Source organism: Lichenostomus cassidix, chromosome 11 (assembly GCF_008360975.1).
Source record: "Lichenostomus cassidix isolate B80296 chromosome 11, HeHo_3.0, whole genome shotgun sequence".
NCBI lineage: Eukaryota > Metazoa > Chordata > Aves > Passeriformes > Meliphagidae > Lichenostomus > Lichenostomus cassidix.
Window position 1 is genome coordinate 19,488,284 of NC_139492.1, and position 15,512 is coordinate 19,503,795.

General features: G+C 38.4%; 1 protein-coding gene across 3 annotated transcripts in view; it reads left to right on the plus strand.

The window, feature by feature from the left end:
• The window catches only part of LOC146432426 (transcription initiation factor TFIID subunit 4-like), a 146,505-nt gene that overhangs the window by 99,325 nt on the left and 31,668 nt on the right, over window positions 1-15,512 (plus strand). For all 3 annotated transcript variants that reach the window (XM_085072067.1, XM_085072065.1, XM_085072064.1), the window contains exon 14: window positions 2,151-2,273. In XM_085072067.1, the coding sequence (XP_084928193.1) occupies window positions 2,151-2,273 (123 nt within the window). The remainder of the gene's footprint in view (window positions 1-2,150; window positions 2,274-15,512) is intronic.

Consider the following 15,512-nt stretch of genomic DNA (forward strand, 5'->3'; position numbering starts at 1 on the left):
TGATGGCTCTGAAGGTGATGGACATGCTGCTGGCCAAGTGTGGGCCAATTAGAGGTGCTAGTTACACCTCTGTGAAAACATATTTAAGAAAAAATCAAAACAAAAGTAGTCACACACTTTTTAGTTAGAGGAGGAGGAGGAGGTGAAAATATGTGAAGGGAGAACAGCATGGAGACACCAAGGTCAGTGGAGAAGGTGGGGCAGGAGGTGCTCCAGGCACCATAGCTGAAAACTCTGTGCTAGCTGTGGTGAAGACCATGGGGGGAGCAGGTTGTTCCCCTGCAGCCCATGGAGTCCATGGGGGTGCAGAAATTCACCTACAGCCCATGCCGGAGGAGCAGGTGGATGCCTGGAGGAAGCTGTAATCCAGTGGGAGTCTCATATAGAGAGTTAAAGATGGACTGACCAGAGAACAAATTCCTTACCCTGCCCCCTGCCCGTGTTGTTGGTTTGGAAAGAGGGAAGGGGGGGTGAGTGGAGAGACTGCTTCTTAAGAGGGAGGAGATGAGAGCAGAGAAACTGTCTAGAGAGAGAGAAATAAGTAAAGATAAAGAGTATTTGTAATAGAAGAATTGTGGTGATGAATAGATTTATTGATCAGCTCTATGGACTGAGAAAATACCCCACACCCTGCCCCCCACCGGAGCTGTTGGTTGGAAGGAGGGAGGGGGGTGAATAAAAAATGGCTTCTTAAGAGGGAGGGGGGGTTGTGAGTGAACAAATGCTGTATGAAAAGCTTATTTTTACCTCTCATTTATCCTCCGACACTGTTAGATAATTAAATCACTTTGAAACTTTAAGTTTGAAGCCTGTCTGCCCTTTTCTTCCGTGCATCTCCTTGTCAATGTCCTATCTCAATACTCATAAATTTGGTGTGTTTTAACAGGTTTTTTTCTTTCCCCTCTCCTGCATGTCTGCAGTCGGAGAGAGCTGGGGTGCCTGGCATTTAGTCAGGGTCAAACCCCGACAAGGCATGAGGTGGATCTGCTTTTTCTAGGCAGGGGTGAATGGAGGAAAGATACTCCACACTGGCACTTTCTTGCTTAAACCTCCTTTTCTTTTAACATTGGCTGAGATAGTTCAGGCCCTGCTTGTATGTGCAGGTCATGTGTAGGTAGTGGCTGAGACACTTCTAGCTATGATTGTCAGTCCAGTTTTATTTTAATGAAGAATTGTGCCTATGTCATATAATGGTTTTATTACCACCACTGAATTTCTTGAGGTGTTTTTCTGTGCACTGCTGCTGAAGCAGGAGAAAGTATGACATCAGTGGAATTAGAAAGCAAACACCTCCTCTCAGTTTATTAAGGGATTTTGCCAGCTCAAAGTTTTGATATTATTAAGAATCTTTGCTAAGAGCTATGAATGCTTTTTTCTAATTGAAATAATATACTGTGTTGCCTAATCAATTATTCTTGTGCGGTATTGATGATCAGAATATTTATTAAGGTAATACTGTTCATGGGAATATGGCACTCATCATTAACACTCTGAAAGGATTGCTCAGTTTATAGTGAATATGCAATCTTGCTTCTGTTTTGCTGGCCAGAACATTTTCTCCTATTTTCTATATCGTGCGACGTTGTTACATTATACAGATGGCAGGTTGTTTAATTCTTAGCTTCAGACTAGTCAAATGTATTCTTACCTAAAGACTAAGCCCAGAAAGCTCTTATAAATTCAGTTTGTAGAGGTTTTGTGTCAGCATTACCTTTGGCTAGCATTTGGATAGAGGCGCTGTATTAATTTAGATTTTTTTTTTAAATCAAGTATGTTTGAAATATTAAAAATAAATATGAGATTAATTTTTTTTTAATATTAGAATTGGTATTTACATTCTTCATATCAGTCTTAAACTGGAGATGTGTAGTCAGTACACAGTACTTGCTAAGGCAGTTTTTAATGAAAAAGATGATCTTTTTGGAAGCAGTTGAGATATTTGGAAGCAGAAATCCTTTGGAAAGTCATGAGAACTTCAGTATCTTCATTATTCCTCTATGGCTGGACTGCTAAAATAGTACTTCTGCGAGAAGTAAAATGCTCTCGGGGATTGCTCATGTGTGACTTCTATGTGGCTTGCAAGTCTGTAGATAACCTTTTGATATGGCAACAAAAGAAAAACTAAAGGGTTTTTTTTCCCTCTCTGATAGATGCAGCAGCAAGAACTTGCCCAGATGAGGCAGAGGGATGCCAATCTGACAGCACTGGCAGCCATCGGTCCCCGGAAGAAACGGAAGCTGGATGCACCTGGACTGCTCACCATAGGAGGAGAGGTATGTGTGTATGCAGAGTATGGGAAATTACTCCCTCAGAACCTCATAGGAACAGCTCTAGCTGATCCTGCTGATGCTGTCAGTGCAATGTGTCATTTAGAAATGCACATCAGGACTGGAAGACCACTTTACCTTGCCACAGTTAAAATGGCATTTCCTTTTAGTTCTATTTTCAAGTGTGAACTTTCAGCAGATAATTGAAGAATATTTTAAAAAGTTAAATGTGAAGTGAAGGTCTTAAACTGTTCACTGCCTTTATACCTGTGTTCTTTTCTGCATGATCTGAAGAAAAACAAAAAGGGTAGGGAATGAAGAAGTATCTGAAATCCCATAACTGTAGTCTTGCTTACAGTTTGAACCAAGAGCTTGTAGTAATACCAGCAGGGGTTTGTGAGAAGTATGTGTCCAAACTTCTTCCGGAATGTCAAGGTGTCACCGGTGCAAAGATGTGTTTATAATCATGCTAAATTGTAATTTCAGTAAGAATATTGTGTTTTAGAAGTAGAATCAGATTCATTAGCATGATTTTCCTGTTATTTTAAGTGGAGAAGTGGCTGTACTACACTATAGAATGCAAAACTGTCTAAAGCCTGGTCTGTGTTAAGCAAGGTGGAGAGCCAGGGTGACATGGTTGCACTGCTGTGCTGTTTAGTACAGATACACTTGGGCTGCTTTTCTGCCCACACAGTGGAGTCAGAGGAATCCTCCCTATTTCATGCCTGTTCTGAGGAAAATGCAAACATTTTGGTTTGAATAACTAAACTAACTGTTTTGGCTCAGACATTTGACTGTCCAAATGCCAGGCATTTCCAAAGGCCTTTTTGTTTCCCATTATGGATAGCTTTTATCTGACTTCTGTCTCTTTTCATGTGCTAAGATTAGTGCTAGGGAATTAGCTGAGCTAGGAACAGAAGTGGATCTTGTTTATACTCTAAAATTTACTTAGGACTTCTAATATTTATGAGGTGCTCCTGCTTCTGGTAAAATTTGTTTCATACTGAGGGAGTTTTCTGGGTTTTGTGTTGCCCTGTTATTCCCTTCCTTTCAGTCTCCCTGCTTTATCTTACATTCTGTAAAGAATTCTGTTCTCCTCCACATGCATCTGTAACAAATCTTACAGCAACAGGCCCAAAGAAGCTTTCGTTAGAAGCTCAACTGGGTGGTCATAGCTTTGGCTTTCCCTCATTTCAAAATAATTTGAACCTTCTAATGATACATGGATCCCTTCAAATTTTAAGAAGTGTACCTTCCCTGCTTGCCTTCACTTGACCAAAGGAATATTTTCTCCTAAGGATTCTTCTAAGGATTTAGTTTTTATTGTCTATTGTCCCTTTAAAAAAATTATTCTTTTGTAAGCTTTTGATGAACAAAATTGTGGTTACCTTCAGTGAGTGAAACGTTTTATTCAGAGCTCTAGATCTGAATGGATTATGATGAACATCTTCCTTCTCTCTAGAAGCTCCTTATTCTCTTGGTTCAGTGCTTCATGGAAAAATAAAGGTCTGGGGCAAATTCCAAAGGCTTCTGGACATTTTTGCTTCCTTTTGCTGCTCCCCTAGCCCAAATTTTGCTGAACAACTGTATTGTTCCATTAGCAAACTACCCTTTAAGTTTTTGCCAATACATGGATTTCCTAGAGTCATGAATTGTGTGCCAGTTCAGATGGAATTGCTCCCATCCCTCTTCTCCTAGCTGCTAACCATCCTGGCCAGCTCATATAGATGGCTGCTGGGAAGATGATTTCAGGGTCTTGGAAACTGTATCTGCATTATTCAATGGTTTTTGTAGGGAATAGGACCTAAAGTTCTGTAGAAGCTGTGTCACACAAGCTGGCTCCTAGAAACTCCCTTTCTGTTACTCTTCTGAGCTTATTAGGGCTGCTGTGCAGAAATAAACTGAATTCCTCCAAAATGTTTCACTGTTGAAAGGTACTGGAATTTTGTATTGTTTGTCTAAGACTGTCTGATACCTCTTCTTTGGGTTTCTGGAGATTATAAACATCATTATGATTCTGTGTTCTGTGGTACCAAAATCCCCTTTGCCCGATTCCACCTTCAGATATGTGACCTTCTCTATGGTCTGTGACACTCTGATTTCTCCCAGAAACTTCTAAGCTGCTTAAAGCCCTTGCTGCTGATAATCTCTGCTTGCAAGGTCTGACTTGGCCAGAGCTTTCTTGGCCTGCCCTTTTTTTTTTGGACAAAATACCCAGTTTTTGCATTGAAGTTGCTCATCTCCTCACTAATCTTTTTTGACATACACATCTGCTTTTGTTGCAGCTGGGACCCTGCATGTTTGCTGATCCAAAGAGATATCATTTACAAATCATCCCACCCTAGCATGTTCCTTTTTGTTTTCCCTTTTCTGAACTAACCTTTTTTGATATTTTACATAGTTGTATTGGCTGTTTTTCAGTGAGCAGTGCTGGATTTCAGTCCAGCTTCTTGGCTTAACAGAAATACTAACAATTTCTTTTTGGAAATTGGATCTTTTTAATAATACCCTTTTCATATGAGCAGGAGGTTAATTTAGGGAGTAGTGATGGATATTCTACTTAAGACAAAAATTGATGGAAAAGATTAGTATTTCTGTATTCAAGTACTGTTTGCTGTAAAGAGAGAAATAGCACTTTTCAACTTTTGTAAATGCGAAAAAGCTTGTGTTAATAACTGCAAATATTTTCTACCAGCACTTTGTTCGAGACTATTTTCTTTAAACTTGTTCCCTGTCACACATTGCCAGAGTTCATTTGGACTATGTTTTCAAGCCATAGCTAAATAGACTTTTTTTTTGTATGGCAGGATTATTATAAGTTATCAAGACCAGGCCCATCAATTGTCTCTCCTGTATTAGTACACCTAATTTAAAAATTTTTTTTAAAATTACTTTCACCTGGGGACATGGAAAATCAGCAGGTTATTTTTACATGTTTTGTTTGTTTGGTTTTTTTAAAATTTTTCTTCTCCATGCAACCATATAAAAGATGACTTTTCAAAACATGGGAAAAATATTTTGTAAAACATTTGATGAGCAGGGGCTAGGTGTTCCCAAATAAGTGTGTGACTGGTTTCAGACCATGAAAACGCAGTGGCTTGAGCCAATGTCACTGTGCCCCCTATCTCAATCCCTGCATTCCTGCCCCTTTCCTTTGCTTGGCTGTGGCTCTTGTACCTTGAGCTCACCCATTTCCATTCGATAAACAGGAAGAAGACTAATCTAACAACAATAAAAAGTGAATAGTTCCTGCTTAGCTTGTTGAAGTAGTTTGGCCTAGAGCCTAGTGAGCACTGGAAGAGGAACTTACAGCCAGACAGAGACAGCAACGTGAGATCACCTGCACTTCATTCGCTTCCTTTTTAGTACCTTTCGTGTCTGCTCGTATTTTAGATGATCTGCTAGAAACACAGCTGCCTCTGTAGCAGCCAGCAGCTCATCAGTAATTCAGACTGCTTATTATTATAATGTGGTTTAGATCAAGAGTGAATGAGAAGATGTAAAGAGAAGCTAGATACCTTTGGAAGGATTTAGCTTCTCTGCCTGGCAGAATTGAAGATAGTGCATTTGCAGAATTTTTTAGGGGTTTTCCATTTATTTTTTTAATACTAGACAAAAATTATTGGAAAATATAAAGTCCTTAACAAGCGTTTTGGAATTTAATCCATGGTTATCAAGTTAGGTATCTAATAATCCTGGCCCCTGTTACGCGTTTAGCAGCGGTATCACCCAATTCTGATCTGTGCTGTGGTCCTGTGATGCTTGTGTGGCACTCAGCAGAGGGTGACACAAAGGTCACAACATTCAGGACAGCAAGCACTTAGGTTCTTCAGTTAGAGTCCCATAGCACCTCTGATGTCAAATTAAATACAAGTTTGGGGTTGCTTTTTTTTTACCTTAGTTACTTTTTGTTTGATTTTGAACCCATTCAGTTCATGTTTCAGTGGTTTTTTTTTTCCTTAAATTGTAAGGCTTTTAAGAGTTAGAGTTAAAATTTGGTTTGTTTATGAAATAGATACTTTCATGTAATTATAAGAGTTAAAACTTTTAAAAAAAGATTAACCATCACAAGACTAGGTCAGATAGCTATACAAGCTAAATATTTGAGTACTGCTAAGCTGGTAGGAATGTAGAATTTGCATACTTTCAAATCCCTCATTTTTTATTATGGAATTAAAATGTAGAGGTTAAATATGAGTATTTTTTGATATATAATAATAAAAAATAATTTGGCTTTTCATCAAGACCTATGGCTAGTATTCCAAAATACATAAATACAGAGTATATGTTTGAAATATCTGAGGGTATAATTTGTTTAAATATCAAGTGAAAGCCCTCTCCTGGTACTTGCTGGCACAGATGGTTTTTGAATACTGAGCTTCCAAAGGCAGCTTCAGGGCTAGTTCAGTGAATCACCGCTTATTGAAGACAGTCATTTTAGGGATAAGAAAAAACCCTCTCTCTCACACAGCAGAAGAGGAGTCATCTTAAGAATATTCAGCAAACTATCCCAAACACCATCTTTCAAAATGTGCAGGACCATATGTTGGGCCAGTGTTCAAGGGAGGTCTGATACTCTGTGTGTTTTCTCATCCAGTATATTCCAGCCATTATATTAGTCAAGAAAGATAATGTTCTTGCAGACCTGGAAAGTCCCAAAACTAACAGTTAAAACAGTGTTGTTTTGTGTAGAGAAAAGCTAATTACTGAAGTGATTGTGAGATGTATTTTGGGTATGAGGCACCACATTTTTTAATTAAATTAATCTTTCAGATGGTATAATTTGAGTATTTTAAAGCTGTTTTCATGTTTAGGTTTTGTACAAAATATGATTAAGATTCTGGTTCAAGACTAGAAACTCTGTGTTATACCAGGGGATTCCAAATGCGGAGAAGTTACTTAATATTACTGTCTATTAGTTCTTTATACTATTAGTAACTCCTGTTTTCTAAGTGGAAATGTAAGGATGGATTCAGGATTATGTGGGAGGCACTTGGGTACTGTGATATAGTTGGAAGAAAATATTGACTGCAGTCTCTTTTTGGTTGTGCGGTACTGAATGTGATTCATTTGTTTGCACCTTTGCAGCTGACATTCTCACTTCATGCTTGGGTTATCCATAGACATTTCAGCAACACCTGCAATTATTCCTCAAATCATTGTCAATATTTTAACAATATTAAGAAGAAATCAGGATACTAGGTAATTTTCTTTTTGGAATGGGTCAGACATGAGCTGCCTCTTGGAAAATCTGGCCTTGTTTCCTTCTTTTCTTGCCCTTTAAAACAAAAAGAGATGTGTAATATGTCCTGCAGAAGTCTCTGTTACAGAAGGGTTGTGCCTTGGCTTCTGTCCAAAGTTTCTACTCAGTGAATATCAGCCACTTTTAGAAGGTCATGAATCAGCCAATATTTAAGGCATAACCGCTCTTGACGGACCCAAAAGAACTAGAATCAAGGGTCTTTTATTTTGGGGAAAACCACCAGTCATGAGCATTGCTGTTCTCTGAGAAAATCTTCAGGCTTTTCCCTCACCTTTCTGGAACTAAAGTTTATTTTACGGTATCCACTTTCAAAAATCCTTGGAACAACTTGTTCAACAACTCAAGTCTCAGCTTGGTCTTCCTGCTGTATGGTTGGCTCTTGATAAATTACTTTTTGTTTGAAGTGGCCAAGATATATTTAGAAAGCACTGGAATCTAAAGCTCCTTTACACTGGTTAAGCTTGAGTTATATGAAAGAGATACGATAGACCAGAACACCTTTTGCAAGAATTTATGGATCAAGAAGTTAAAGTTTGCTTTTTGTGCTTTTTCAGCCTGTAGACTAAGAGCAGAACAGGAGGAATTTTTATGATTTATTGTATCATTGCCTTTTCAAGCAGTCTTTGCTCTAAGTCTCACTGACATGATAAAAGACAGTGTTCTCTCAGACCTGTTTTGGTGTAGGATGTCACTGCTGCTGACAGTTCTGATTTCATTTGAGGTATCCCAAAACTATCACTTAAATTTATGGGTTTCAATTTTCAAGGAGAACAGAGGAAAGGAGTCTGTCCTTACATTTTTTTAATAGAATTACATGCATACTACTTTATGAATCTTCGAAAATCTCAAGTTTGGCTTCTACTTCTGTTTTACTTCTGTTTTGTTTTACTTCCTGTTTTCAAAATCAAATATTAAAATAGTTCATCATTCAAAAAACAGATATCATAAATATGTTGGTATCTATTTCAAAATCAGTATTTTGAGACACTGTATAGATGTTATCGTAATTAGTAATTGCACCTTTTTCCTTATTCTTAAATAAATTAGATTTCAATTTAAAAATCAGTTGCCCCAGTGATGAATTTGAATTTTTAAAAATTTAATTTCAAACTGTATTTTAGCTCATGATGAACACAAACTAGGTTTTTTTAAGAGTTCTGTGTTTTATTTTGTGAAACAAGACTTATAAACATTACTCTAATGGTTCTTACAGACTTTGCAGTAAAACTAGGAGGACATTAAAGATGATGGATAATGCTATGATGATTAAGAATTGTAACTGGGAGTGAATTTGTAGCAATACATTTCCGTGCCTGTTGTAAACAGGCAGGAATACAGACAGTGAGTCAGGAGGCAGTAGAACATCTTTGCATGGCTCTCAGCTGACAGGAGGAAAGAGCCAGGCAGCAATGCAAGAAAATAGCAAGTGGGCTCTGAGCCAGGAAAAACATTCTTTTTTACCAGTAGAACAGGTTTGCATACTGTGTGTATACCTTTGATCTATGGAACACAAAATATTCTGACAGAGGTTCAATGATATTAATAATTTTTCCTTATTGGCCAAGACAAATTTGATTTGCACTTCATTTGGAGATGGAAGTTGGTCCCACCTGACTGCATGATGTTGATGTAGAATGCAGGAGGAGGCCATGAGAGCATTTCTTTCTCTGCTTCTCAAAGGTTTCTACTGGACTCTTACTTAAACAGAGTTTTGTTCTTTTTTTTTATTAATGGAAGTCCTCTTCCTTGGTTACAAAAGGAAAAAATGACTATGTTTTTAAAAAGAAAATTTTACTGATACAATAATAATAAATACAATTGTTTTATTTATGGGTATATAAATATTTATTTATAAATACAGTGTGTGCAGCTTATTAGCATGGAAAATGAGAACTTGGCACAAAGACTTCTGAGCGGCTAAGAGTTCATCCATTATTTGTCAATCCCTATGGGAGCTCTACTGCTGTTCCTAGGAAGGTTGTGTATTTTCTTGCAAAAGGCAGCTACCTTGAGGATGTGTAGGGACAGAGGGCATGTGAATTTGCTTTTTGGGGGTTTTTGGGGAGTTAGTTTTGGGTTGAGTTTTTCTGTATTTTCAGTTGTCTTCTCTATTTGTCTTCCTGATTTTCAGACACTGAAGGATAAAACCTATTTTGCAGTCTCTGTTTTTCTGACACTTATAATTACAGAATTTTTTCCTTCTTCTGGCTAAATGAAACTGGTAAGATTAGAAGAAAGTGTGGAAGAGTATAGTAGAGGGCTTGTCCACTGACTTCAGAAGTTAAGGCCCAAGGTGCTATGACAATTTTAGATATCAGTGAAAATAATTTTTAAAACCCTGACCAGAAAATTTTCAAAGTGTAACTTTTCAACCTGTACATGGAAAGATTCATACCTGTATCTTAAGGTGGCAATGTTTCCTATTAAAGTAATTCTTCCCTAGAGCAGTCAGATGAATTATCAAATAGATTAAATTCCTTCTCCTTCGATCCTATTCAATGCCACGTAAATTTTGTGGAATAGTCTTTTTCCATTTTGTCTGAAAACTTTTTTACCAAAGTTAAGGTTTGAAAAAAGTCTAAAGAACTTAGTATGCACATTTTTGCATTTTTTTCAGCCCATTCTTTTATAGGCCGTCAAGTGTTGGTCCTACAGAGAGTGACAATTAGTCATTTAACGTTTTTAGTTTACCCAGAGCCTTTGGGCAAACAGTCTTGAACTTCAAGGGAATCCGGTTGCCAGCTTCTGAGGTAAACACCCTCCCTAGAAGTGCCAAAGCGAACTTGTTATTTTACCTGCTGTCAATTATAGAACCAAACCATTGTCCAAGTTGTGTTCCTCTGGTAGTTTAAAACCAGCTGGGAATTAAACTCCAAATAAGTCACTCCACTTCCCTCTTTCCCTGCCTTCCAGTGAGAGAGGGACAAAGGCAGAGACTGTGGGGTGAGATAATTTACTGAAAACAAACAACAATGGGATAGGAAACACAGAGTAACAGAGCAATATTGATAGCAAAAGTGTACAAAAGAGTAGGAGATTTACACACAGAAAGTGTTCCCCACCTCAGCTAAGCTCCATGTATCTGAGGCCAAAACAAGAGCACCTTCTTGTGGCTCAGCTGTGACACATGGGTGTTCCTGGGACAAAGAGAAGGTGGTGGCATTCCCGTGGCCACATCTTCCATCACTGAGACAATCAAACCAGTGATGGACAAAGGCACAAAAAGCTGCATCGTCCGTGTTGCCTGCCTGCTATCGGCTGTGGTTGGCAGAGCCCTGCTCAGGCTCCTCTTGGGCTCCACGGCCCAGCTGCGTCCTGCCAAGGGACCAATGGGGTGAGCAGTGGTGGGACGACACTCTGCAATGCTGGGCAAACAACTTCCCTGAGGAAGAAACTCAACAAAATGGCACAATTCTGGTGTGTGGCCACATTTTCTTCCCCCCAAAGCAACATCTCAAGTGATGATGTGTGTGGTGTAGAATAGCAATGGCCACGGCTCTTCTGCATTAGCACCTTGTTTTATGTACAGCTGAATGTGGTCTGTTGGTAAAAAAGTAGAACTTCTTGAATTAAAAGAAAACAAAAAAAAAAAAGTGCCTGACAGATAAACATTTCATTCAGAACTTGGTGTCTTACTATGCATTCTAAAAATTATCTCTTCGTTATAAGTAGTCCCAATTGAAAACAATTCTTAGTGTGTAAGAAAGAGAAATGAAGACAGGCCTTTAATGGTTTCCTTTTACCATGTGTGAGTCTTCCAAGACTTTACTGTCAGTCAGAATGTTTTTCTGAGTATTTCATGTGTGCATATCATATGTATATATGTGTACAAAATTTAAAGTCAGGTCCTTATGAAGGTTTCAGAGGTGATGTCATCATGAAATGACACAATATCAGCAGTTTGTGGTGCAGGCAAATTGATTTCAAGCAACTTTGCTGTTCAAGGAACATGATGCATTTTAATCCCTGTGATCTATTCTAAATTGTAAGAGTATTTTGAGCAAACACTTGTTTAATTTGGAAATGAATGCTTACCCTTCATTTACATGTGTTGACCAATCTCCTGTGCACATTCCTCCTTCAGGATTTGGCTGAAATTTGCCAATGATGAAATTTGAAGGTGGGGTTCAAATATTTAAACATTGAGCTGAAAAGAGCTTCCCAGCTTTATTACAAACTGTTCACAGATAATGGAACAGTGTGCTTTTGCACATCCTTCCTTTATAGGAGCGATGGCAAAGTGGGTCCTGTTTGGCCACATTCACAAGAGGTTGAGCATTGGAGCTCCAAACCTGCAAGGACATGTGCACATGCTTAACTTTGAGCAGAGTGGAGAGTTTGTTTGAAGTCAGTAATGTGCCTTGTGTAGAGCATTAATTACCTGCAATAAGCTTTTGTTGGAGCACTGTGTTCCTGTCAATCTCCCTGCGTTTCCTACTGCATGAGCTCGGCTTTGCTTATCCCTGACTGGTTCTGGTGTAGGAAAACCCTTTATTTTCTATATTTATTTCTAAGGTAAAACCAGGGTTTTCTTTTCAGAAATTGTCATATTGTGTGCTTTTGAAAAGTCCCATGCTATTTGACCGTGGAAGTCTGTGGGACTAATCAGTTTGTGTTAAATGTAGGTTTATGGAGTTTCCCAATGTTTCTTGAATATTACAGGCAGTATTTTGCTTTCAAAGAAATAATACAGTAAAAAGAGCTAATAGTGGGATCTTCATCTTGGTGTTCCTTTTGTTACATACTCTGTTCTAGTGAGTTACTAGGAAAAAAGGGGGTTTTTGTTTTTGTTTTGCCTGGAGTCAAACAGGAGCATGCTGGTTAAAGGGATTCTGTGGGGGCTGGAGAGGGCCTGAGGGAACTCGGAGAGACATCTACCACCAGCAGCTTGTCTGTTCTAGCTAATTATAGCTGGGGTACTGTTTACTTTAGTGGTGTACTCCTTATTTATTAGTTACTTGGTTACTGCTTGCCTTCAAGTTACAGGCTGGCAGCCAGTTCCTGCAGGGAGGTGCAATAGGGAGGGAAGGGCACTGGGCAGCACTGCAGCTCTCCAACCTTGGCAAGACTTTTTACACTGGTGGAGTTTGGGTTTTTTTTTTTTAATACAGGCAACCTGAGAGATGGTCAAAAAGAGAAGCAGAGAAGTTTAAAAATAGCAACAACTTAAGGAAATTTTTTACCATGTGGAGGGACAGTGGTGATATAATTATCATGAATGTCTCCATGACTTGGAGGTCAAACTTGGACTTTTTCTTTCCTTCTCTTCCTGTCTTTGGAGCAAAATCTTGCTTTTTTAGCCTATTACGAAGTTACATTGATTTGCATAAAATTATGGTCTTTATAGCTTTTTAACAGTACCACTTTGTGGGATTCTGGAGTTAGTTTCATGGGGTAGCTCTGCTAACTAGTTAGAGATCACTATTCCAAGCATGACTAAGTATACACATAGATATTTCACCGTGTTAACTAAAACTAAGTTAAATTGTTACAAAACTTGGGTATGGAACCCCTAGGTCGTTTAGGAGTCCCAGTCCCTAAGGGTCAGACTTCTGGGCTGCTAAACCACTTTGGGAATTCTTACCTTAACTCACCCTCTCACTTTTCTGATGAGCTTTGACCTGGCCTGCGGATTGGGTGTCTGAAGGAGGTGGTGCAGTAGACCTATTTTCACTGGCTTTTGTTATTCTGTTTGTAGTAATCTTGGTATAATAATTATCTCAGCAAACAAAAGGACAAAGAACAGTGGTTTTGTATGGGAAGGCAAATGAAGGGAATGATGAGATTTTCTGCAGCTGTGTTTGAGAAAGTAGAAGGTATCATAAATAGTGATTTTCATGCTACAGCAGCATGAAAACAGTGTTGGCCCATAGTGTAATTATCAATAAATGAGATAATTCTCCAGTCTTTCCAAGCATGACACTCTCTTCCAAAGACAGGAGCCTAACAAGAGCGGAATCTCTTTATGATGGACCAATTACTGAACAATGTAGAGGAACCTCTGCCAGGAGAATGAGCAAAAAGTTCCGTAGAAAGGGCAAAGTTTCTGTCTCCAAAGGAGAAGATAGGGAATACAAGGAGCACAACAGGTTAAACAGCCTTGGCTAAAGAAGTGAGTACCCCTGGGCAGACCAGCATCTCTAATCAGTGGTAGTGGTATGAGCTCTGAGGGGAGGGAAATTCAGGCTGGTGCTCTCATGTAACATTAAAAAGGACAAGCAGTCTGGTGGGGGAAAGAGTCATTGGTGTGGGATTTCTTCTCTTGATCAAAAAGACAGCAGCACTGCAGCCTGCTTTATCTACAGGAGAGATGTTGGCAGAGGGCATTTTTTCTCAGGCCATATCACTGGCCTGTGATATGTTTTTCCCAATCCATAAAAGAAGCCACCTACATTTCTCTCTTTAGCAAGCTGTTGTTAATCCCTCAGTTTTCTCCTTTTATTTTGTTTTCATTTTTATGCTATTACAATTTTTTTTAAAAAGCAACTTTAAGAGACATCTTTACAAAGCAAAAAATGAGCTAGATCTAATGGACTTGAAAAATGTGCCTGGTGATTGCCTCCAAAGCAAATCCAAAGATTGCTTTTCTCATCTCTGTAAGTAATTTTTATGAATAGCATTCAGTTTCAGTACGTTGAAGCTCAATTAAAGGAGGGAAGGGGAAACAAAGTGCAGTCTGCACAACCTTGCCTCCTGCCCTGAGACACTATTGACAGCCATAGGTGTGTTGCATTTTTGTAAAACTTATGTTGCCACAAAAAACTTTTAGCAAAAGTTTTTATCTTCAGCTCTGTAGCTGCAGTGAGATGGGATGAATTTGATGCTTCTGTTAACTTAGCTTTTATCTTACCAAGTAACAGAACAGTGAAGAATGTAGGCCCTGTTCCCTGGCATTTTTGTCAGCTATGCAGGTAGTCTAAGTAATAATAATTTGTTAGTGATGTTAAGAAAAACATACGTCCAGGTTTCAAGTATTCTTTTAATTTCATAATATTCCTTAAATAACCTGGAACTAATATGGAAGGGCTTCCAGAAGAAAATTTGAATAGAAGGTAGGTTTTCTCTCTCTGAAGAAACTGTAAACAAAAATTGCATCTGTGGAAATATTTGACGTCAGTGTCTCATGTCTTGATTGAGAATCCAGAAGAATTAGTTTATTTACTTCAAGAAGTGTTATGAGTCTGAATGTTCACTTAGTAATTTCTTAGTATTGTGAAATGTTCCTTATTTTGATGACCCTAACTGTGATGGGACATGTTCTGTGGCTTGTCTTGGTAAAGGACAAGAAGAATTGCGACAGGTGATTTGATTCCATTGCAGATCATAATTTTCAGTTCTGAGTTTCCAAATCACTCAAGCAATAGTACATTATTTTAGAAAGTTCCTAATGAAAAGCATCCAGAGTAAAGTCTTAAAGTACAGGCTGGAGTCAACTGTTTGTCCTAACTCTGGCCTCTCCATAATAAAATCTGGCTGCGTACATTGTGTATTTCAGTGTGACATCTGACCAGTTGGCAGCAAGTAGTGGAAATTACAAGTGCTTAATGAGCATTTTAATGCTTTTCAGTTGACACTGTTGATAGGTATTGAAGATTCCAATGTTCCAAATGTCCTTCAGAATTCTCTACCTACATATAGTTTGTGACTCAGGAGTAGATGTTATTCACATATAGTATTTATTTTACTTATAGTGATTAATAAGTCAGTTTGACCAAATGGGGTTTCTTTTCTGCAGTGCCATATCTAAAGAAATGTAATGTAGTCCATAATTCAGCTTGGGCAGCCTATGTTGGGCTGTAAATCCTGGTTGGTCTGCATTAAAATGTATTTCTTATATTAGCTCTACTGGGATATAAGGTTTTGTGGGCTTCACACAACTTCTAAAAAGTTATATATTACCTTTTATCCTGGTGGTGATGAAGACCAATTACTTTTTAACATAATTTTCTTTATTTCTGTTCTTACTCTCTGGTATTATATAC